The 23,410-nt window shown below is 32.9% G+C and overlaps 1 protein-coding gene across 3 annotated transcripts in view; it reads left to right on the plus strand.

Annotated features, from left to right (window-relative positions):
• TRMT11 (tRNA methyltransferase 11 homolog) overlaps positions 1-23,410 on the plus strand; it is a 51,614-nt gene that overhangs the window by 15,980 nt on the left and 12,224 nt on the right. For all 3 annotated transcript variants that reach the window (XM_081295589.1, XM_081295590.1, XM_081295591.1), the window contains 5 exons: positions 8,256-8,336; positions 12,415-12,579; positions 13,863-13,935; positions 14,048-14,179; positions 18,887-19,007. In XM_081295589.1, coding sequence (XP_081151715.1) covers positions 8,256-8,336; positions 12,415-12,579; positions 13,863-13,935; positions 14,048-14,179; positions 18,887-19,007 — 572 coding nt within the window. The remainder of the gene's footprint in view (positions 1-8,255; positions 8,337-12,414; positions 12,580-13,862; positions 13,936-14,047; positions 14,180-18,886; positions 19,008-23,410) is intronic.

A 23,410-nucleotide genomic window follows, 5' to 3' on the forward strand; every position in this document is an offset into this window, starting at 1 on the left:
CTCCGATTCTAGAACTCATTCTCTGAACCACTACCATAGACTTGCCTCTTTGTGCATTAGGTTCCCAGTCAGTTCTTATTATATACCAACTTAAGGAGTGTGACCATATGTATTAGAAATAGTATCTGGTCAAGATATTCTAGCTGATGGGAAGATTTTTGACTAGGTGTGCTGGTGCATACCTGTAATCCCAGTGACTCAGGAGGTTGAGTCAGTGGGATTGTAAGTTCAAGGCCAGTCTTGGCAACCTAGCAAAACTGTGTCTCAGAATAAAAATAAAAAAGACTGGGGATGTAGCTTAGTGGCAAAGCTCCTGTGGGTTTAGTCCACACTACCAAAATAAACAAAAAGATTTTTAATGTTTTTTGTTGTTGCTGAATTAATTTGCTAGTGAATTCTCTTCTAGTCTGCCATTGTCTCCCTGTATTCTACCCTCAACATTACAATATACATATATATATATATATTTAGAAAGGTCACAAGAATAAGAGTGGAACAAAGAATCCTCACATATTCTAACCCAGCTTAAGTCATTGTTAACATTCAATCTCTTTTGCTTTATCACTTGTTCTATTTATGTATATATACAGAATATTTTTTCTGCATCATTTCAAAATTGCGTATGACACATTCTTCCTCACCACATACTTTAAGTTGTATTTCTTAAGAATAAATAATATATTTACTTACATAACCACCATTGTTTTTGATACTATTAAATATAGTATTAATACAATAACATTCATTTTCCACTTTTGTCAGTTCATCTAAGAATGTTTCTTAGGGCAACCTTTTTTCCTTTTCCAGTCTAGAATCAGGTATTGTATTTTATCATCAATATTTCTTTTATCTCTTTGATTTGGAACATAGCTAGACTTTTTTGTTGTTGTTGTTTTTTTGTGGTGTGGGAATGGATCCACGGCCTTGTACATGCTAGACAAATGCTTTAACATTGAGCTATGTCCTCAATCCTTCAAGCCTTTCTTTTTGTATTATTATAAATTCACACCTTTGAAGAATGGTATTCCTCCTCCCTTGGTTATTTTCCTCTAGAACATTCCTCATTTTGAGTTGATTGATGCTTCTTCATGATTAGATTCAGGTTATACATTCCCAGTGGGATTACTACATCAGTGGTTTGTGTCCTCCTCAGGGTATATACATGATGGCTTTCTGTCTCTCATTAGTAATGTTAATTTTGATCAGTATGGTGTTTGTTTTTTCCACTGCATGATGATTATGATTTTTTTCCCCTTGAAGTTAATAAGCAATCTGTAGGGAGACACATTAAGACCCTGTAACTGTTCTCCTTATGAAAATGTCCTCACACATCTATAAGGTTGTCGGTTTGGTGTCTGTTGATATGATTCTTGTCAAAACAGTCTGTGCTCTGATGGTTGCAAAGGGATGAACCAGCACTCCTTCAGCTCCACCAATCCTTCTATAGCCACTAGTCAACTCTCATTATTCTGCTGTAAGCAGCAACCCTTTCTTCTTTTCTATTTACTTACCTATTAATAATGTGAACGAATAGGTTCCCCACACCTTTTTTTTGTTTGTTTGTTTGCCTCTGGTGGTCTATAATACATGGCAGTCCTTAATTATTTTGTTGTTGTTCAAATTGTCCCATATTTGCCTAGCCTTTTCACATTGAATGCTTGTAACATGTTCATATGTTTCTAATTTTTTTCCTCCTCCTTTGAAGCCCTTTATTAATTTTTGGCTTATATTATGGCCATTCTGACCTTAGTATCAAGTCATTTCTCTAAGGAACACTTGTTTCTTTGAGTGAGGAGATGGTATTAGAGACCAAGATCTGAGTTCTAGACCTATTCAGAGGACAAACTAGGAAACATATTATGCATTTAAGTGCGTATGCAAAAAGACACACATATACTTCCCCACAGTGTGTGCACATATGTACGCCTACACACAGATATGTGTTAGAAATTGTGATTTATACTTGTGTTTATACTATCATATTCCAGTTGATCCTCACGGATTTCTCTTTTGCCTACCCCATTTCATTTTTTTATGTGTACCTTCTTCCACATTGAGAACCTTTATTTTTATCAAGATCAACACATTTGCTCTTTTGCTCATTTCTGTAATTAAAATAGTTTTGAAATTGCTTCATTCATGTCACTAAAAAAAAAAAAAAGGAAAGAAAGAAAAAGAAAGAAAGGGAATCTTACTTAAAGGAGTTCAAGATATGTTTTCAGTTCTCTACCCTGTCTGTTGAACAACAAACTCAAATACTATGCTTGCTTAATTTTCTCCTTCATTTAAAATTCACTTGCATTCATTTGTTCTAGTTTGCCTTCAGTTTTAGATTTTTATCCCCACCCTCTACTTCCTTAAAGTCAGAACTACACAATAAAATGTACCCAGAAAAGTGTCAAATCTCTTTCATATCCATTCCTTCCATCCTGCTCCCTGAATCCCGCATTAGTAACCAACTTCGTTTGTACCACATTTGGTATAGAAGATTAAACCACTGAGCTACATATATCAGTTCCCAGAAATTTCTCTTTTGAGCAGGTTCTCACCAAGTTGCTGAGGCTGACCTCACACTTGAAATTCTCCTGCCTCAGCTTTGTAAATAGCTGGGATCATAGGCGTGTGCCATCATGTTCCAACTTCATTGTTTCCTAGTTCATTCTTCCTGTTTTTTCTTTTTCTAGTGCTAACCCGATATATGGACATTTTCTCATTCTGCTTTCTTCCACAAAAGGTAGCATACTGTATATGTTGTTTCTAACTTTGCTTTCGTCACTAACAGTATTTCCTGGAAATTACTTTGTGTCAGTTCATGGAGATTGTCTTCATTCTTTTTTATAGTTGTATTCCATAGATGTATGTACTATGATAATTTATTATTCTTGGATGTTGGTATTTTTTAGTGTTTTGTTTAAAACTAATGTTTTCAATGAATAACCTTTGCAATGTTGAGCTAATGGAGCTCGGACAAATTCCTAGACATAAGATTGCTGGGTTGAAGAGTGGAAGCCTAGGTAGTTTTGTTAGCTCTTGCTAAATTCCTCTCCATTATACAGTCTGGATTCCTGTCAACAACATAAGAGAGTCCTTGTTCTCCCACAGTCTCACCAGTTGAATATATTGTCAAACTTGAAGGTTTGCCAGCTGGTTAGGTAAAAATGGTATCTTAGTGTAGCATTAATTTATTTCTTTTATTAGAGAGAAATCTAACAACTTTTCCATTTACAGAGCCATTTGCATTACTTTTTTGGGAATTGGCTTCATGTCTTTTGCCTCTTTTTGTACAGAATTTTGGGTTGTTTTTGCCATTCTTCTTTTTTTGGTACTGGGAATTGAACCCGGGGTACATAACCACTGAGCCACATCCCCAGCCCGTTTTTGTATTTTATTAGTGACAGGGTCTCACTGAGTTGCTTAGGGCCTTGCTAAGTTGCTGAAGTTGGCTTTGAACTCACCATCCTTCTGCCTTAGCCTCCACTACTGGAATTATAGGCATGCACTACCATGCCTGACCTTGCCCTTTATTTTTAAAGGTCCTTTGTTAGACATTAGTGCAACATACACCCAGCCCCTACCCCATTATCCATGATATATGTTGCAAATGTTTTCTCCCAGCTTCTAATTTACTTGTGAGTTTGCTTGTAAATGCTATTTACCATGAAAACACTTTCCCTATATTTATATTACAGGGATATTTCTCTGTTTTCCTCTAGTACTTTTGTAGTTTTATTTTTTTCTTTTATATCTTTGGTTCATTTAGAGTTTATTCCCTTGTATGATCTGAGGAATTGACTGATTTATCTTTTTTTCCAAATATTAAACTCTTTATTAATCCTTAATCTTGTTCTTGGACTTTAAAAATGTTTGTGAAGAATTTTTTGAAATGAATACATGTACAAAATAAGTATGACATATATCATAGATGAGACCATAGAGTTAAAAAAATAATTTTCACTGCATGTAAAATTTCCTTCTCTTGATATAGGTGAAGCTGGGTATATTATAGTGTGCTAATATCACTGTGGTCAAGATTTTGACTGCCTTTAGTGTAGTGAGGAGCAAGGACATGTGCTGTGTTTGCTTTAGAGCAGCTCCTTACAGTGAATGGTATATCTATATCCCTAGTATATCCTCTGACTATTCATCTAGAAGAATTAATATAAAATGAAAAGAGGTTCTTTACAAAGATGCTGCTAAAATATAATTTCATAGCTTGTGTTTGTAGTTTGAATATAGTTTTAGGAAATAAGTCAGTTTTGGTACTTTTGTTTTGAAATTGATCATAACCAAAAATTGTGACCAGAGAGTTCTTAAGCACATTTTGTCCTCTCTCTTGGGCCTTTTGCCTCATTGATGGGTAGTACCTTCTGAAGGACTAGAATAATAAATACCTCTGTGCCCTCCTCTGTAGCCTTAGCTTTCACAAAATATTTGATGATGTTTCTACCTTTGGTTTCCTTTCTTTAACTTTTTTTTTATACAGTTAAGTTTACCTAATCTGTTTTCTATTTTAAAGGAACATAATTGAAATTTATATAGTTTCCCAAATGGATTTTTCAAAAACTACTCCTAACTTGTGATTTTCTTAAGATTATATATAGAGTAAGGTAAAAATCTTTTTCCTGCCTAAATGCCTTTTTCTTTTAGACAGTTTGCTACTGTTGTTTAAAATTGCATTAAAAGCTGCAGAAATATACTTTCCTTTCTATTTTAGCAAACACATCAATTCTTGTTTTAGTAATTTTTCTTACATTGTGTAAGAATTATCCAAATGAAGACACATGCCACTGGGTTAGTTCTCAGTAGTTAGGATATAATCTGATATGAATGAGTATAGCTAACAGAGTGCAAAGCCCTGCCTGTGATATGCTACAAGGCTTGTAAATGGTATGCAATTTTTACTGAGTATGCAGATTTTCTTATGTAATTTAATTTGTTTAGTGATAAATTTTGCTTTTGTTTAACTGGTAAGTGTGTTAGTAAGCTTTTTGTCACTATAATAAACTACCCGAGATAATTAACTTATGAAGAAAAAAGATTTATTTTGGCTCATAGTTTTAGAGATTTCATTCCATGATTGAACAAACCCATTGCTATTAGACTTCTGGTGGAAGTGCTGGATGGTAATGGCATGGAGCACATGGCAGAGCAAACTGCTCTTCTCACAGCCTGGAGCAGAAGAGGAAGGGGCCTAGGTTCTAGCACCAGAGAACACCCTCAAGGATTTAAGGACTTTAAATCACTAAGCTTCACCTCCTAAAAGTTACACTACTTCTCAGTAGCACCATCCTTGGGACCAAGACTTTAACATATGGGCCTTTAGGGGTGTTTCACATGCAAATGATAGCAATAAGTTAATGTAATATAAACCAATATATACTTACTCTAATTGGTGTTGACCTCAAAGGAGGTAGTATGGTATTTTTTTTTTTTTTTTTAAAGAGCATGTAGAGTGAGCTTTAATATATTTACCAATTACTGGATGACTTTGAGCAAGAATCTTGTCTGAGTTGCAGCTCATTATTTGTATAAATTGATAATAGTAATATATTGTGATGATTAAGTATATACAATATTCTTAGGTTGTTAACCTGACACATGGTAGACATTGAGTGAATTGTAATGTTTATCATTGTTATTTTGTTAAGAACTTAGATGCCTTTTTGGTGAAAGATGTTACATATAGCTAATAGTAAATGGTGATGATGAGTAACTTGACCATGAATTCACTTTCTCTTTGACTAATTTTCAAAATATTTATAGTTTACAATGATTGCAGCGAGCTAAGGAATTGGGGTTTAAAAATAATAAATGTTAATTCTTTATTCATAATTATAATAGTTGGTGCAAGTGTCTGCTGATTGCTGAAGGTACCATAGAGCTCTGAATCCATAACTATGATTCTTTCTCATCCTCTCTTCTCAAATGAGTCAGTTCTTCTAGTTATGATTGAGCATCCTTGGCCTTGTCTACTCTTCAGATGACTGCTAGGTGTAAGGATAGCTCTGTTAGAAATTTTGTCACTGGAAAAGAGAGGCGTGGGTTCTAGGTGTTAGGAAACTGACTCTTTCAGTCCTGGGAGGAGACTATGGGGAGGAAAAGAGAAGTTTGGAGAGTGAGAGAATGGATCTTTATACATCTTTGTAATATTCTCTATTTCCCATTTTCCCATAATTCTTGCAGTCCCCTTTTTCTGAGTCTTATAGATTTTTGTCTAGTAGAATTTCTGTTTTTAGCAGTATTCTTTTGCAAGTTTATTTAAGTAGTTTTTTTTTTTTTTAAGGTAAAATAGATGCAGTATTACCAGCTTTTCTCTTTTTCTCTTAGCAAAAGCAAAGCCCAGCAAAGCTTTCCATTTAGCTCTCTAAAAATGCCAATCTTGAATTAGTTTCTTTATCATGGAATAAATTCTACTTATTTTATTTTTTTACTTGTAAGATATTACCCTAACCTTAAAGGGGCTACTGTTTTGAGAAATTGAAATTACAGTGGTTATTGTAATGAGAAATTAAAACACCAAGTTGCTATTCTAGACTAATTATGCAGTAATTTTATTTCAAATAGCATAAAAAGAAGTTGGTGAGTCATGTTACCTATATTCTCAACACTTCACCCTCCTTTTTAAGTGCCTCTTTTTCCACCAAAAAGCCTCCAAGAAAATTCCAACCAAGGTATAACTAAATGCAAAAATGCTTCAAGTTAAGGAAAGAACCACTAGAACTAGATGATTAGCAGTGAATGAAGAGTAACCAGTTCAGAGAAACCATTTTATTATGATTTTATTTTTAAAAACTAAAAGCTTAAAAGGCACAGAGTTAACTAACAGATGTAGTCTAACAGATTATTCATCTCCTTTCAGCAGTGTACTGTAAATTGAGTCTTCTCAAAACTCATTCTAACCAAATGGATAAGGTTCTGTTAAGGAAGCACAGGAAAGCTTTTCTGTTCCCCTTGACAACTAGTTCTTCTAGGTGAGTATCTGCCTTAATTGGCAGAATTGTAGTAATTCCTCATGATTTGGGTGAAGTGACTTTGTGAGTATTCCAGGTCATCACATACAGTACCTTTCCTAAGTATGGCCTGCTCCATTTCTAGACTAAGAATTATGAGCCCCTTTTTGCCTTACCTCTTACACAAATGCTTTCAGCAGTTAGTGTGAGAAGCCATAGGTTTTGCCGTACTTTTAATCCCTTCCGCTTTTCTTCTTCAAAGGCTCCAATAGGGATTAGTCAGGTATAATATTTTCCTGAGCAGAATATTTTTAAGTAATGTTATCAGACTGTGTTTTAAATGGATATGGGAGGAACACTATTACTTTGTAGATCTTGACCCTCTGGAGGCACTACCCATCTTAATTTTAAAGATTGATTTCAAAAGGATATAAGAACCCTAGCTTTTTTCTCTGCCACGTCTGTGCATATTTTTTATATTTCTGATTTCAGCTTGACTGACAGAACTTTCTATATTATAGCTAATTAGGACTTGAACAAGAACTAAAAGCATTTTAATTTGAATAAAAATGTGAAGCTTAATGAAAATATAATTATAAAAATTTAATTTTTTTCTTCGAGGATTCCAAAATAGTATTATTCTCTCTTTTTTTAAAGTTTCACTTGAAAAAAAATCATTATTAGGATTTTTCTTTTTTGAGCTGATAACATCTGTCAAAATGTAGTCTTCTCAAATTGTATTAGGGCATTTATTCTTACTTTGGTCATAACTTTAACTAAACAGAAAAATAATTGTATGAATTGTTTTATGTTTGATAATAGTTACCTAGAAATTAATAGTTTAAACCAAGAGCTAATTACTTGATTAGTTGCAGGTGTAACAATATTTTAAAATAGGATATAGATTACATTTTGTAGGAATGAATGTCTCACATATGCATTATGTTTCCTTTAGTTGTTTGAAACTCTGACTTTAGTGAGATTAAAATCCAATTATCAGAATTTATGTATTTTTAACTCTTTGTGTAAGCAGCTGTACATACTCATTTTAAATAAAAAAGCAAGTCATAAACCTCTTAAAATAAGATAAAAAATGTCTAAATATTCGTTATTTTGACCAAAAAAGGTATTGTCTCCCCCATCTGCACCCCAGTTCTGTGTCTTGCTAAATAGGACAGGATCAGTATCATTACAGGGTACTCTGCCTGTGGCTAATTTGTAAAATTCTGGATCACATTAAGTAGGGAGAGAAAGCATAGTCTGGGACTTCCTGCTTAACAGATCATAATTGTGTGATTTTTTTAGGTGGCCTCCTGATAGCATCTGCTCATTTTGGTGCATATGTATATGGGACAGACATAGACTATAATACAGTTCATGGCTTGGGTGAGTAGAACTTACAGACAGTGTCATAGTCTTTGTTGTTGAACCAAATGTGCCTTTCAAATAATAATAAAATAGACTTATATGACTTTTTATGTTTAAAATACAAAATTGCAATATAATTATACTTTTTACAAGTAAGACTTCATCGAATATCTATTTTTTACAAATTGATAACAGTATGTGCATAATGATTTGGAGGAACACAGAGATGAATAAGAAAAATACCTCTTCCCAGAGGTATTTGTAGTCTTAATAAAAGAGGTTAAAAAAAAGTAGGCAAACTATAGATTCATGAGCTTGAAGTTTAAGAGAGAAAAAGAGGAAATAGCGATTTTGTAATCCATAAATACATATTATGAAAATATATATAGTTTATATTATTTAAGATTGTAACTATCCATTTATTCAGTAATCATATATTGAGTATATACTGGATTAGTATTTAATACCTAATTTTTGAAGTATCATGTAAATTTTAACTTTCATAACTGACCAACGCATCTTTGAAACACTTAGGGGACAGTAACTTTAAAGATTCTACCTTTAAGTGAGAGTAACTTGAGATAAGAATCTGCTTTACTTTTGGGGCAGTTTTGGAAATTTTTTTTTTGGTACCAGGGATTGAACCCAAGGGCACTTAACCACTAAGCCATGTCCTCAGCACCCCCCTTGCCTTTTTTTTGAGACAGGGTTTCACTACGTTGTTTAGGGCCTCACTAAGTTGCAGAGGCTGGCTTTGAACTTGCAATCCAACTGCTTCAGCCTCCTGAGTCACTAGAATTACAGGTGTGTGCCACCACATCCAGCAGTTTTGGATAATGCATTAAGTTTTAAAAGCTTCACTGATGATGTATATTTTGATGGAATTGAATCACATTGAAAAAGTGTTTCCTTATAGCTAAATAGTATTACAAATGTTAAATTTTATTCATAATTTTGAAAGTATTGATCTTTATGTTTGCATTTCACTATGGTAACTTAAATCATCTCTTAAAACACTTCTTCCTTTTGGTTATACCTATTTGCTATAAACCGTTGTATAGGTGAGACTTTATTATGCTTTCTTTTCTTTTATTGAAGCAATTGATGTATTGTACTAATGTCCTGTCTTTTTTCCTACCTTGACTCTTAAGAAATTTAGTAATATTTATGAGGAAGAAAAATGAGTTTTATTTTTAAATGGTTTACATAAAGGGACTAACCAGAAAAGTATATTCTTTGTCTGCATTATATTAGAATAGACAAAATGCTAAAAAATATCCAGTTTGCTTTTAGTAGAAGCATTGTGCCTGCTTTAAGGATATTGTCTTATATAATTTATTTGAATTTTTATTTTTTAAGATTTTAAAATTTCTGTGATAGTCATTCTACTGGGAATATTGTTTCCTCAGATCTTATCAAAGGTACTGCTATTGTATATCCTCTGAACTTTATGCTTCTCATCTTAGACTGTATTCTAAAATATTCTCAAGTTTCTCCTACTTTAAAAGTGCAAAACCTTTCCTATCAGTCCTGTTGGGGTTTTGCCAAAATCTGCTGAAATACTAGTATTTGCTTGCTGTCTCCTTTTCCTCATTTCTTACTCTTCTTACTCTTTCTTTAGCACTTGTTTTTCAGCTTCGATGTCCACAAATCTGCTGGAAATGCTTAGTGAGGTCACAAAACTAACACTGTTTGGCAGTGTTGACCCTCACAAACCTTCCTTGGTTTCCTAGATAGTGGTCTCACTCTGTGGTTTGACTTTTTTTTTTTTTTTTTTTTGACTTTTATCTCAGTCTCCTTAAGACCTTGCAATTTTCTTTGATCTCTGTTTACATATTGCCTCTCTCCAGGCATCTATCTTTGACCCCTGCTCATATTACACTGCATGTTGTTCTGAGTTATGTCATTCTCTTTTTTATTTTTATGTTTTGTTTTTATTGTGAATTTTAGATCACATAGAACCACATATAAATATTTAAGAGTAATTTTAGAGCAAACTTCAATGTGACTGGCACCTAGGCCAACAAAAAAAAGTCATTCATTGTCATGAACGCAACATGTTTATGTACGGATATCTCCCAAATGTATGTGTTCTGACCTTCAGCTACCTGCTGATTATCTCTTTTAGCAGAATATCTCTTTCTGAAGGTTCTGTAAGTACCTCAGGTATATCATGATTATGTATCTCAAACTTTCCACTTAAGCTTGTTTTACTTTCTGGTTTCTCTGATCTTAATCACTGGGATCACCATACACTTAGGTCTCCTAAACTAGAAACTTTTGAACTTTTTTGGCCCTCCCTCAACTCCCACTTTGACTTTTCATCAGCTATGTCTGTATTTAGCCTCCATGGCCACAGTTGCTGCATTTCCCAAGTTAGCTTTCTTTATTTCTGTTTCATTTATCTGTTCAGCACTATCTCTATGTGGGACTATTTATTGCTGGAGGAAATGGCCATGTTCTAGTCAACTCTGTTTTTACCAGTAAATGCTTCATAATTGGCAAGTGTTTAATGAGTGTGTTAAAGCAGTTTTACTTGGAGTTCTGTTAGATATCAGTGTGTTTTATTGTTCAAAATATATTTTTAATAACAAATTGAAATAAAGATAATGGTTTACTTGCATATGTAAAATGAAGATTTTACAAAAGTCAATATATGGGATGATTTTAAACTAAAAAGCTTCTTCACAGCAAAGGGAACAATCAAAAATGTGAGATAGAATCTGCAGAATAGAAGAAAATCTTTGCCACTTGCACCTTGGATAGAGCATTAATCTCCAAGATATACAAAGAACTCAAAAAACTTAGCACCAAAAAAACCCCACAAATAACCCAATCAATAAACCAGCAAAGAAACTAAACAGGCATTTCACAGAAGAAGAAATATGACTAGTCAACAAATATATGAAAAAAAGTTCAACATCTCTCAAAATTAGAGAAATGCAAATTAAAACCACACTGAGATTCCATCTAACGCCAATCAGAATGGCAAGTATCAAGAATAGAAGGAATGGGACTGAGGTTGTGGCTCAGCAGTAGAGCACTTGCCAAGCACTTGTGGGGCCCTGGGTTCAATCCTCAGCACCACATAAAAATAAATAAACAAAATAACTAAAAAAAAAAAAAAAAAGAATACAAGAAACAATAAATGTTGGCAAGATGTGGGGCAAAGGTTCACTCATATATTGCTGGTGGGACTACACATTGGTGTAACCATTCTGGAAAGCAGTATGGAGATTCCTCAGAAAACTTGCAATGGGACCACCATTTGACCAAGTTATCCCACTCTGCGATATATATCCCAAGGACTTAAAATGAGCATACTACAGTGACATAGCACATCAATGTTTATAGCAGCTCAGTCCACGCTAGCTAAGCTATGGAGCCAACCTAGGTGCCCTTTAACAGATGTATGGATTAAAAAAGTGCGGTACATATATACAATGGAATATTACTCAACCATAAAGAAGATGAAATTATGGCATTTGCTGGTAAATGGATAGAACTGGAGACTATTGTGGCTAGTGAAATAAGCCAATCCCTCAATACTAAAGGCCACATGTTCTCTCTAATATGTGGATGCTAACACACAATAAGGGTGGGTGTATTGTGGGGGTGAGAAGTTCATTGGATTAGGCAAATGGGAATGAAGGGAAGAGGGAGAAACGAGAATAGGAAAGACAGTAGAATGAATTGGATGTAACTTTCCTGTGTTCATATATGAATATACAACTAGTGAAACTCTACATCATGTACAGCCACAAGAATGGGATCCTAAGTTATAGTCCTTGTATTTATAATATGTTAAAGTATACTCTATTGTCATGTGTATCTAAAAAGAACAAATAAAAAATAAATTAAAAAATAAAATTCCTCATAACTCATAGCAGTTAAGCTAGTAAGAATATGTGGTTGCTTGACTGGAAAAAAAGAAAATGAAGGTTTTAAATCAAAGCAAATTTTATGTAAGTTAAGTGTGGGTTTAAATGAGTTAAAACGTGACTTTTAGCTAAACAACAGGAAATAAGAATGTTCTGTTTTATCTAATGCTTTCTGCCTTTCTTTTCTTTTCTTTTCTTTTTTTTTTTTCTTTAAGGAAAGGCTAGTCGGAAAAACCAGAAATGGAGAGGACCAGATGAAAATATCAGAGCCAATCTTCGTCAGTATGGTCTAGAGAAGTATTACCTTGATGTACTGGTTTCAGATGCATCTAAACCTTCCTGGAGGAAGGGCACATATTTTGATGCCATTATCACTGACCGTAAGTTTATTTTTGTACAAAAGTAGTAGTGGGATTAGTTGTCTAGTCATTTGCCTGTAAAGTACAAAATGTGTCATCATAGACACCGAATGCCAACTTGTACAAGTAGTACTCCTCCCAATTTGTTCACATAGGAAAGGAGAAAATTATTAATGTAAGGTCGATTATAATTGAACTAAGTAACTATGGGTTTTCTGTTTTGTTTTTTTAAACAAATATAATAACTTACCACCTGTTTTTCCCTTCAGCATATTGCTTTTTTGAGACATTTGTTTTTATATTGACTAATTAATTAATTGATTGTTAGCATGCTAAAATGTTGTTTGGAGTTGTTATAGCAAATCTCAGAGAAGAGTTTCAGGTGTCACATATTGCAAGCCTCTCAGGTTTTGTCTTGTCCTTTTCACTGGTATCTCCTTTCTAGACCTTGAATAAATTTGGGGTTCTGTGAAATAAGTTTCAGAAATATGAATGAAAACTTATTTTCTATGCCTTGTGAAATCTTAGGATTTTTAGGTTGTCTATCTAAGACTAGATCTAGATCTGCCTTTTTAATAGTATTTGGCAGTAATCTATAAATAGTGGAAAAGTCAAGAACCATCTCAGCCCTGTTTAGTTTTTTAATAACTTAGATGGCTTCAATTCTAATAAAAGAAAAACTATCAAGGCATTACAGTGTTGGCGTAATACTATACTGTCATGTATAACTAAAAAGAACAAAGGAAAAAACAATGTCAGTGTTAATATATTTTATGAAAATTTGGGCTTTTTATTAACAATTTATTTGCTTCACCACTATGTATGTATATTAATTTTTTTTAATGAACTTGAGAATAAGTTGTGTACATTGTGGTCCTTTACCTCTGTGCATTAGTGTATATTTCCTAAGAATAAGGAGTGTTTTAGAAAGCTAAAGAGTTCTCAGTTTCAATATACTGATACAATACTTTAATCTACAGATTGTCATCCAATTTTGTTAGTTGATTCATTAATATCCTTTATAGCATATTTTTTCTCTTGAGTATAAGAACCACTCCAGAGTCAGTTATTGGATTTAGTAATGATATCTTTGTGGTTTCCTTTATTTCTGATACTTTCATGGCCTTACTATGTCTTTTATGACATAGACATTTTTGAAAATACAGTCAACTTTTTATGTTAGTTATTCTCAGTTGGAATAGTGCGTAGGCGATGTTGTATCCTCTGGTGTCACATTTGGAGGCACATTGTATCTATTTGCCCTTCATTGGTGATTTGTTCACTATTACTTATTTTCTCTCTAGCTCCATATGGTATCAGAGAATCTACAAGAAGAACAGGTTCACAGAAAGAAATACCAAGGGGGATAGAGAAGTGGTAAGTGAAATTTAAATATGAGGAGTTATTACTTTGAGAAGCATGTTTCTTCTCTTTAATTTCAGTAGTCTTAAAATTTTCACTGATTTGAAATTTTGTTTTCTTTGTATAGTCCAGAAAGCCATGTTCCTGTTTCCTTGAGTTATCACTTGAGTGATATGTTTTTTGACCTGTTGAACTTTGCAGCTGAGACCCTCGTATTAGGTGGAAGACTAGTCTATTGGTTACCAGTGTATACACCAGAGTATGTAATTTTAATTTTGTTTTTCTTAAAATGTTTGCATATCTAACATAATTTTCCCCTTACCTCTAATTTTATTCAAGGTATCTTTTATTTAATATGTATTGATAGCCTTTGTTTACCTACATAAGTATGAAAAATAATCCCTTTCCTATTATTGATTGGATTGTTTTGACCTTTTTATATTTGGGGTGGGCAGACCATAGCCTATGGGCCAGATATGGTTCTCGGTCTGTTTTGGTAAGGTTCTTAAGCTGAGACTGTTTTTTTTCACTTAAAAAGGATTGTTAAACGTGCACAGAAATGAATATGTGACAAAATATATGTAGTCCACAAAACTGAAATGATTTATTTTCTGGCCCTTCACAGGAAAAAGTTGCCAATGCCTGTTTTACACCATAGTTACTTCCGTATCTAGTGTATCATAGCCATACGGTAGCTATTTTAGCAGTCTACACATAGTAATTTTTAGCAATTTAGCTGAGATATTCATGTGTTAAAGAATGTTAACTTTCATAAATATTGTCTCTTATATTACCTTAAATGTAGTAAATATTTTTTAAAGCAAAGGTCTCAAAAAAGTTATGCATATATTTAAAGCCTTGTTTATGTTTAACATAAACAACAACAACAACAAATACACCTTTTCTGTCCATATTATAGGGGTCCTCTAGCTACCGCTTTTGTTTTCCTCTTCCTTTTGCCAAAATGCTGCTTGAAATATTTGTTTTCTGTCTCCTTTTCCACAGCTCTTCCTCTTGAGACCATAGCAGAAGCAAGCCACCTGCTTTTTATTTTAAGTTGCAGAGCTAAAATTAAAAAAAAAAAAATATTTTGAAGTAACCTCAAACTTACAAAAAAGTATCAAATATAAATATAAAACTCCCATCTCTACCTTCATTCAGATTTTCAAAATATTAGCCATTGTTTACCCTTACCTTCTATTCTTGCACATACCCATATCATTAGTCTCTTTTGACACATTTGTAAAGCTGCAGGCATAATGCCTTATCACCTGTACTTACTCCATTGTATTTTTTAGAAACTAGTATTTTTGGCTACCACCATCAGCTATAGAAGTTTGAAAATCTGCATTGATAACAGTTGCTTGTCATGTTCATGGATTCACATTTTACCAATTTCAATCCATACAGGAAAATATGCTACATTTTTCTACATTATCTTTTCAGTCTCTTCCAGTCTGGAATATTTTTCAATTTTTCTTTGTTTTTTGTGTTTTCAGCAGTTTAATTATGGAGTATGTGATTCATATTCTGAGGGTTGACCCTCAAGCAGGATACATGTTTCCTCTATGAAAAGACTGAGGTAATGCTTTCATACTAGGAATAATACAGAAAATGTTCTTTGTGCAGCACATCACGGGGCATATAGTCTGCCTTGTGATGTTAACTTTGACCATCTGGTCATGTTGTTGTCTATTAGGTCTCAATTCAAAGTGGTCGTTTTCTTTGGTTAGAATTTCCAAAGATTACAAAAATATCTTGTACTTTATCAGACCCTGCTCAGTTGACAAACCCATTTTTTATACCCACAAATATGGTGGTTGTCAAATGATGACTTGCATTCCATCATTTTTTCTGCATTTGTACATTTGCATTCTATAAAGGAGAGTTGTCCCTTCCCTTCTCTCTCATTTGTTTATGATTTTATTTGAAGTAGCATAGAGTCATGTATTCCTGTATTATTCATTGAATTATCACTTATTATTATTTATTTTGTTGCTCCAGTTGTCCCAGATTTAACTAGTGGGAATCTCTGTGGGCTGGCTCTTCTGTACTTTAAAAGTTTCCTCATTTGTTTTTGTACACATCCTTATGTTCTAGCATACCTGATTGTCCATTCTTTGTAGTTTTTTATTTAAATATAATTGAAATTTTATGTGATTAAGAATTTCTTTTGAAGTTCTTTTATTCCTTTAGAAAAGTTAAATTTGTAGGTACTTTAAATGTTATTTCTAAAGACCAGTTTGACACTAGGTATTTTTTTAGTGACTTTTCTAAAATTTTAACAATTTTGCACAAAAGGATATGTTCAAATACATATAAGCAAAGGAATGTTTTAGAAATAAACATGGGAGATATATTTTAATTGATTCTTTTTTTGCCTTAGATTTTATGTTGAGGGATAGATAGACTTTTTCCAGGTGTGTGGCTAGCACACAAGGGAAGACCATGTGGCGTTTATTTCTTTTATTTGAATCTGGAGCATTACTTCTAGATCCTCTAAAATTCAGTACTAGACCTCTATTGTTTCTTCTCCCCTTAAGTCTTAAAGGATCTTTTCAACAAATTATTTTTATTAATTGCTAGCTTACAGTGAACTTAGTTTATCTTGAGTTTATGCTAGAAAAATGAACCATTTTTACTTTTGTAGTATATATAATCCAAAAATCTTCACTTTTTTTTTTTTTTTTTTGGTAAAATAACACAGTAGCAAGAATTTAAGGCCAAAGTCGTCTATAGGTTTTAAATAATATTCTTGCCTCTAAATTAAACAGTTTAGAATTAGTCTATTTATCTTCTATTGAAAATATAGTTTTTTATTAGACTAAGTACAAAAATTTTAACTTAGCATAGATTGGTTTTAAGAGTTTTTTGTTTCTAGTATGGTGAATGTAGACTTTTAGTCCTGCTGTAGAATTAACTTACTTAATCAAATCCTGTTATATGACTCAAGTTCAAAATTAAGAAGTACATATTATAATTAAGTTAAGGTATTATTGAAACGGGGCATTTTGAAAATTCAGTTAGACATAATAAAAACAAAATACTACCTGAAAGCTCAGTTGCATTTGAAAAGTTGTCAGAACTAATTATAAAGAATTTTTTCATTGTTTGATGATTTTAATTCTAGTAAAGAAATTAAAACTTGCAAACGTTTGCTACTTTTCCTCTTGTCTAGACTCTCCCTAATCCAGTATATAAGATATTTTACCATTGTCACAATATCTTTATATTTTCATCTTAGCTTATTCTGTTATGGCCTTTCTTTCCTCTGCTAGTAAAATTCTAGTCATCTTCTTAGGCTTTATTGTCACCCCTTCTTTGACACTTTTCTATTGCTTCTCAGCCGAAATAATCTATCCTTCCTCTGTACTCTGTGGTCGATACTTACCATTCAAAGAGACTTTACTATATGATATCACTATAATCTATTGGTGTTTTGGGGTTTATTAAGAATTTTGACTACTTTCAAATGATCCTGAATATCTGTGTTCTGTTCATTTAAGACAGGGCATAAGGTTGGCTCATGTGTGTTGGAAGTGATAATAGGAGTCACTAAGCTACTGAGTGATACTGTGGCTGTTTGCCCAAGTTCAATTAAAAATTAAAAATGATGACTAAGAAGCCTAATAAAATTCCCTCATCAGATTTGGCAAGACATTTTTAATTGTAGTTATATGATTTCATACTAAATGATCCCACAACAGCAGGCCTTACAGAGAGATGTACTTCTATAAGAAGTACATTTCTGACTATATAGAGAATATTAAAGAATTTTTACATGAAGTAAAACTGAAATGGTTATAACTTCTTGTAAAGCTCTAAGGAAAGAGTCAGAGAATGACTTCAAGAGAATTGCTCCTACTGATAATAAAGTAAAGTTGCAGTATGAATGTTACTTGGTAAGTGGGTGATGAAGGTTCTGAGCATGTGGTTGAAGTAATAAGGGAGAGCTTGTTGAAGGTCAGAGATCTGGCAAAGTCAGAAAGAGTGATGGTGAAGGCGGTGTTGACACATTAGAATAGTTAGCTAAGATCTTGTTTTTTAGTCAGTACCTTTCTCATTTTGGATCAGAGCATTAAGGTTACCTGTATAATAAATGTGTGTAGAGACTATCCAGAAAGGCGTAAAGATTTGCAAAGGAAAAAAAAAATCTGTTAATCAGTGTTCTAAAGATGCTCATACCTGGTGAGTTTCTTCCCTGCTTTTATTCTACATTCTGCTTCAGAACTTTGTTCCATATTTGTCACCTGTTTCCTCTGCCAAGATTGGTACCAACAACCTTCGAGATACCAGGTCACAAACTATTGCATCTTTCATGTGGTACATGTATTGAAGATCACAGTCTCCACCATCCATTGTCATGGCTTCAGTATTATTTCCTAGTTAATGTGACCAGATGACTGATATAATCTACGTGCTTAGTTTATTTGAATATTTGTATAAATAACTTTAGTATTTATAAATTTAACATAGATCTCGAGATGTCATTGTAATTTTGCAGGTGCATTTCATTTTATAGGGGAAAGTATAGGCCATAGTGCACTTTATATTTTGGTAATTTATAAAAGTCTCCAAACCAGTCAGTATGTCATGAATGTCTGGGGACTGTAGGATGTACATCTCTCTGTAAGACCTGCTGTTGTGGGATCATTTAGTATGAAATCATATTTGTGATTTAAATGTTTGGTGCTCTTTAAAAAACGTACTTATATCCTTTCTCATTTTCTTTTCAAGGGGTAAAAAAATAAACTGCATTTTTTTGATGTGGTAATATTTAAATACTTTGCTGTTGAAATACAGGTAGGCTATTTATGTATTCTATGGACAGTTAGCATATGTGGAATAAAATGGTGTACCTCATGTAGAGGAAAGACCTCCCTCACCACACTGGTTATACCCCCATGATGATCCTGTGTGGATTGCACATGTGAATGTTCATACTAGTTAGCTATTCTTTTTTCAGGTACACTGAAGAGATGGTACCCTGGCACCCTTGCCTGAAACTCATCAGCAACTGTGAGCAGAAGCTTTCTAGTCACACATCAAGGCGCTTGATCACAATGGAAAAGGTGAAGAAATTCGAGGTAAATTGCTGGAGTATTTTTAAAATAAATTTTGGAGGAATCAAAACTAGAATTTTTAAAGTTGCTTTTCCATAGTAGAATTTGTAAATGTTAGTCCTTGAGTTTCCCTGATGAGTTCAGGAAGAGATTATAGAGATTAAGTTCAGGAAGAGTTAAAGAGATTTGTGTCAGGGATGGGGATGTGGCTCAAGTGATAACGCGCTTGCCTGTCATGCGTGGGGGGGGGGGGGCTAGGTTCGATCCTCAGCACCACATAAAAATAAAATAAAGATGTTGTGTCCACCGAAAAACTGAAAAATAAATATTAAAAAATTCTCTCTCTCTCTCTCTCTCTCTCCCCTCTTAAAAAGAGAGGGAGAGAGAGAGATTTGTGTCATTTGGTTTGGGTTAGAGAGTAGGAGTAGGATATAGAAATTGAATACAAGAGTATTAGAAGTTGACCCTAAATTCTCAAGCTTTATTTGACATCCTTGTTGCAAAAGTAGAACCTATTTAATTGCAGACTATAATAAAGAGAAGATATTTGTTTATGTGAGGAAGAAAGTAAGGCCTAATTTGTTAAGGCTCAGTGTTTATATTCATTCCCTCTCTCTCCTCCTCCCTTCTTTCCTCCTCCCTTCTTTCTTCCTCTTCATCCTCCTCCTCCTCATCTTCCTCCTCCTCCTCTTCTCTCTTTCTATCTCTCATACACACAACTCATTTAAGCTTGAGAAAGAACAAAACATGTTATTTCCTATCCAGATCAGAATTGATATGAGTAATGCCTCATAATGGAGCTCAGTTTAGATCTATAGATGCTTTTGGGGCTTCACTTCTCTGGATTGACAACAGTCTAGATGAATGAACCCACCTTTGCTTTGTGTTGGCAGAGTCAGCAGAAGTGCAGGATGGTGGTGTCTGAATATTTGTCATACCCATCTCTATCTTTATTTTCATCTAATTTACATCTTAAGGATCTTTTATAGTAGTGCAAACTATTATTTGTAACGTGCTGTTAATGTATGTTATTTTAAGACTTTCTTATTTCAGTCCTTATTAACACTTACTGTCCTTACACTTAGTTCTATACACTTGGTTTATGCTGACCAACTCCTCCCAAATGATCTCTGTCCTTCACACCTCATTCTTATCTGTTAAATAAATTTTCTGAAAATGCTGCATTTATTATGTCACTTTTGTATGCAAAATATTTTGTTTTTATGACTGAATAATGTTCACAATTTCCAGTATGACATAATTATCCTCAGTAATTAGGCTTCAATATCAAGGCTTTTCAGAAAAATAAGATATACATATATGGAAGTGGTTGATATGTGTGTCTGTGAGTACATACATTCACATACATATCTACATGCGTAGACATAGATATATGTAATGTGATCAAAATGAGTGTGTATGATAGTAGTTTTTAAAGTAAAAATACTAGAAGTTTATATTCAAATGACATACTTGAGATGGTGTCTTTGTACTCATTTTATTAATGTCATAATTATTTATCATGTTCTTAAAATTTATCTTTTTTTGTTTTACCTTTAAAGAAATACATTCATATTAAATAGTTATTTTGCTTTATACTAGTGCTTTGCATTTTTAAAAATTTGGACTTTGCTGCTGAAATTTTATATCAGACAGTTTACTTAATTATTAAGTTTTTTTGAAAATTAAATCATGTTCCAAGGATAATGATTTACCATTAAACCTTTAGAACACTGTATGTCAGAAATTCGAGAAGTAGTTTCCATATTGTTTGGCACAGTGACAGTCTTTCAAAATGACAGTTTTAAATACCAGCATTTATTTGGCTGGACATTAGAGCCTCTTTTCTTACTACACATTTTAAACTCAGTTGATTGACCACTACTGCTCTAAAACCCATTGCCTGATGTCCTGTAATGTGTTGAATGCTTTGAGCTGGTGAGTTGCTTCAACTCTACAGTATCCATATGCTTTTGTTCCTACTAGCTGAATGGTCTGTTTACAAAGAGCCAGTTGTGTTCCCAGAGCTGTTAATACCAAATAGATTTGTTATAGTAATTACATAATCTAGTGAAATACTGTTAGACTAGTGAAATAGGAGTATAAGAATAAAATTGTCATTTTTATAAAAACTAAATTGAGTGCTTTAGAAGACAGGATAAAGTTAGTTGCTAAAAAAAACACGAATTGGGAAAGTGTTGAAAATAGTGATCACTGGACCCAGATTACTTTGAAAGAATCTTTAGGTTCCAGTATCATCTTTAGAAGTCAAATTGGAAATCTTTATAGGCCTACTTTATATCAAAAAGATTTAAAAATCAATATACATTTTTTAAGTTAAATTAAGATGTTTATATATTTACAAAGCAAATGTGTGTGCCTTAAATTACAGATTTATTTTTTCATAGTTCTGGAAGCTGGAAGTTCAAGATCAGTGTGTTGGCAGTTTGTTTTCTGATGAGACATCTCTTCCTGGCTTGCAGATGTCCTCCCTTTTGCTGTGCCCTCACATGGCCTATCTTCTGGGCAGTCCTCCCTCTTGCCTTTCTTCTTACAAAGAAACCAATTCTATTGGATAAAGCCATATCCTTCTGTACTCTATTAGCCATAATTACCTCCTTAAAGACCCCCAACTCTAAATGTAGTCACATTGAGGATTAGGGCTTCAACATGTGAATTTTAGGGGGGATATAAGTTATGCCATTATCAGTGTTGATCACACTGAATAAGAGGCTTCTGTTGTATGTTAGAGTATGCTTTTTTCTCTTTTTCCAGTCAGCTACTTTATACTCGATTCTGATATTTAGAAGAAAGTGAGGCATTTGATAATTCAAATAGTAATATTACAGCTGTTAGAAATCATAGCATTCAGTGTAAATCATTTGAGTTAGTAATAACAGTAAATAACATTTATGTGCAAGGTACATGAGCAGTACTCAGAAAAAGCAGAATAATTACCTTTAGATTCTATAGTGGCATATACGTATAGTGTTCCAAAGAATAAGGAGATTCTTTAATAATTAATAAAGGCAATAGTAAATCAGACATTTCTATGCTAATGAAAATTTAAAAATAAAGATTCATTGTGGGCTAATTTTATATTTGCTTTCTCCTGACTGAGTTTAATTTTTTTAAGTCTAGTATTTTCCCCCAGATTGATAATATTTCCTCAAGCAAATGTATCTCAAACTCAAGTATTTTAGGCCTTTGAGATTTTTTTGTTCTATATTAAAATGATAAATAAGGTCATTCCCCTTTAGTATTTTTAAACCTATAAAGTCAGCATTAGTTTTGTTTGGTTTCCTTTTATCATTTTACTTTTGGCATTTTGAAATTGCATTTTAAAAATAAGGAAAAGCCTAATACTCAGTGTTTTAAAATGATCTTCACATTATGACATCAAATTTAGTCAGTGAATTTTAACTGTGGAGTTTATTATAACTGAAAATACTTTGTCATATTAAATTAATCATGTTTGATTTTTTAATTACTTCATTTCTACCTTCTGTTTGTATAGAGAGGAGTGTATATAATTGCAGCAAGATCCCAATTCTTTGTAATGCAAGTGATGACATGAAATTGTCAAACAGTTCTCACATGTATCTAACAAATTATTCTCAGACTTTCTCAACATTGTTGATTTTGGCAATGTAAGACTATTAATTGTAGACTTTTATACTTTTGTGTATTGTATCTCTTCATTTTTAATTTGTCACTTGTTAATTTTAACTTTAGTATAACTTTTGGCCCACTTAATATGTTGTTATAGAGTATTATCCCTTTCTCTCATTTAAAATGTAGACATAAATTATAAAAAGTTACTTAAAGAATATGGATATTGTATACAACTTTATTATTGGCAGTAGTTTTCTTGCTTATTTTATATAAGCAGTGAAGGAAGAAATTATTTTTTGTTATTAAAAATTGCTGTTATCAGTATTTTATTATTATTATTAGTTCTTTTTGGTTACACGACAGAAGAGTATATTTTGAAACATTTACACAGACATGGAGTACATCTTATTCTAATTTGGATCCCAGTCTTGTGATTATACATGATGTCACTGTGGTGTATTTATATATGTACATAAGAAGAAAATTCTTGAGAATCATTGTTAAAATTATGAAGATGCCTGATAAGATCTTGTTTGTTATCATTATTCTTAACTGATATATCCTAGAAGCTAAATGAATGAAACATGACACTTTTATATTGTCAGTTTGAGCTTATTATTTTCCCCATTTCAGAGAAGATGAAGTAGCCTAAGCCTATCCCAGACACTTAAATAGTTAAGTGCAAAAGTAAGACCCCAGATACTCTGTATACTTGAAATTTGATACCCTTTTTTTTTCTACATTATGTTGCTTTTCTACCAAAACATTCTTCTCTTTAGAATATACCAAGATTAAAAAATATTTTAGAATCT

This window comes from Spermophilus citellus (assembly GCF_964194105.1).
Source record: "Spermophilus citellus genome assembly, chromosome: 5".
Classification (NCBI taxonomy): Eukaryota; Metazoa; Chordata; class Mammalia; order Rodentia; family Sciuridae; genus Spermophilus; species Spermophilus citellus.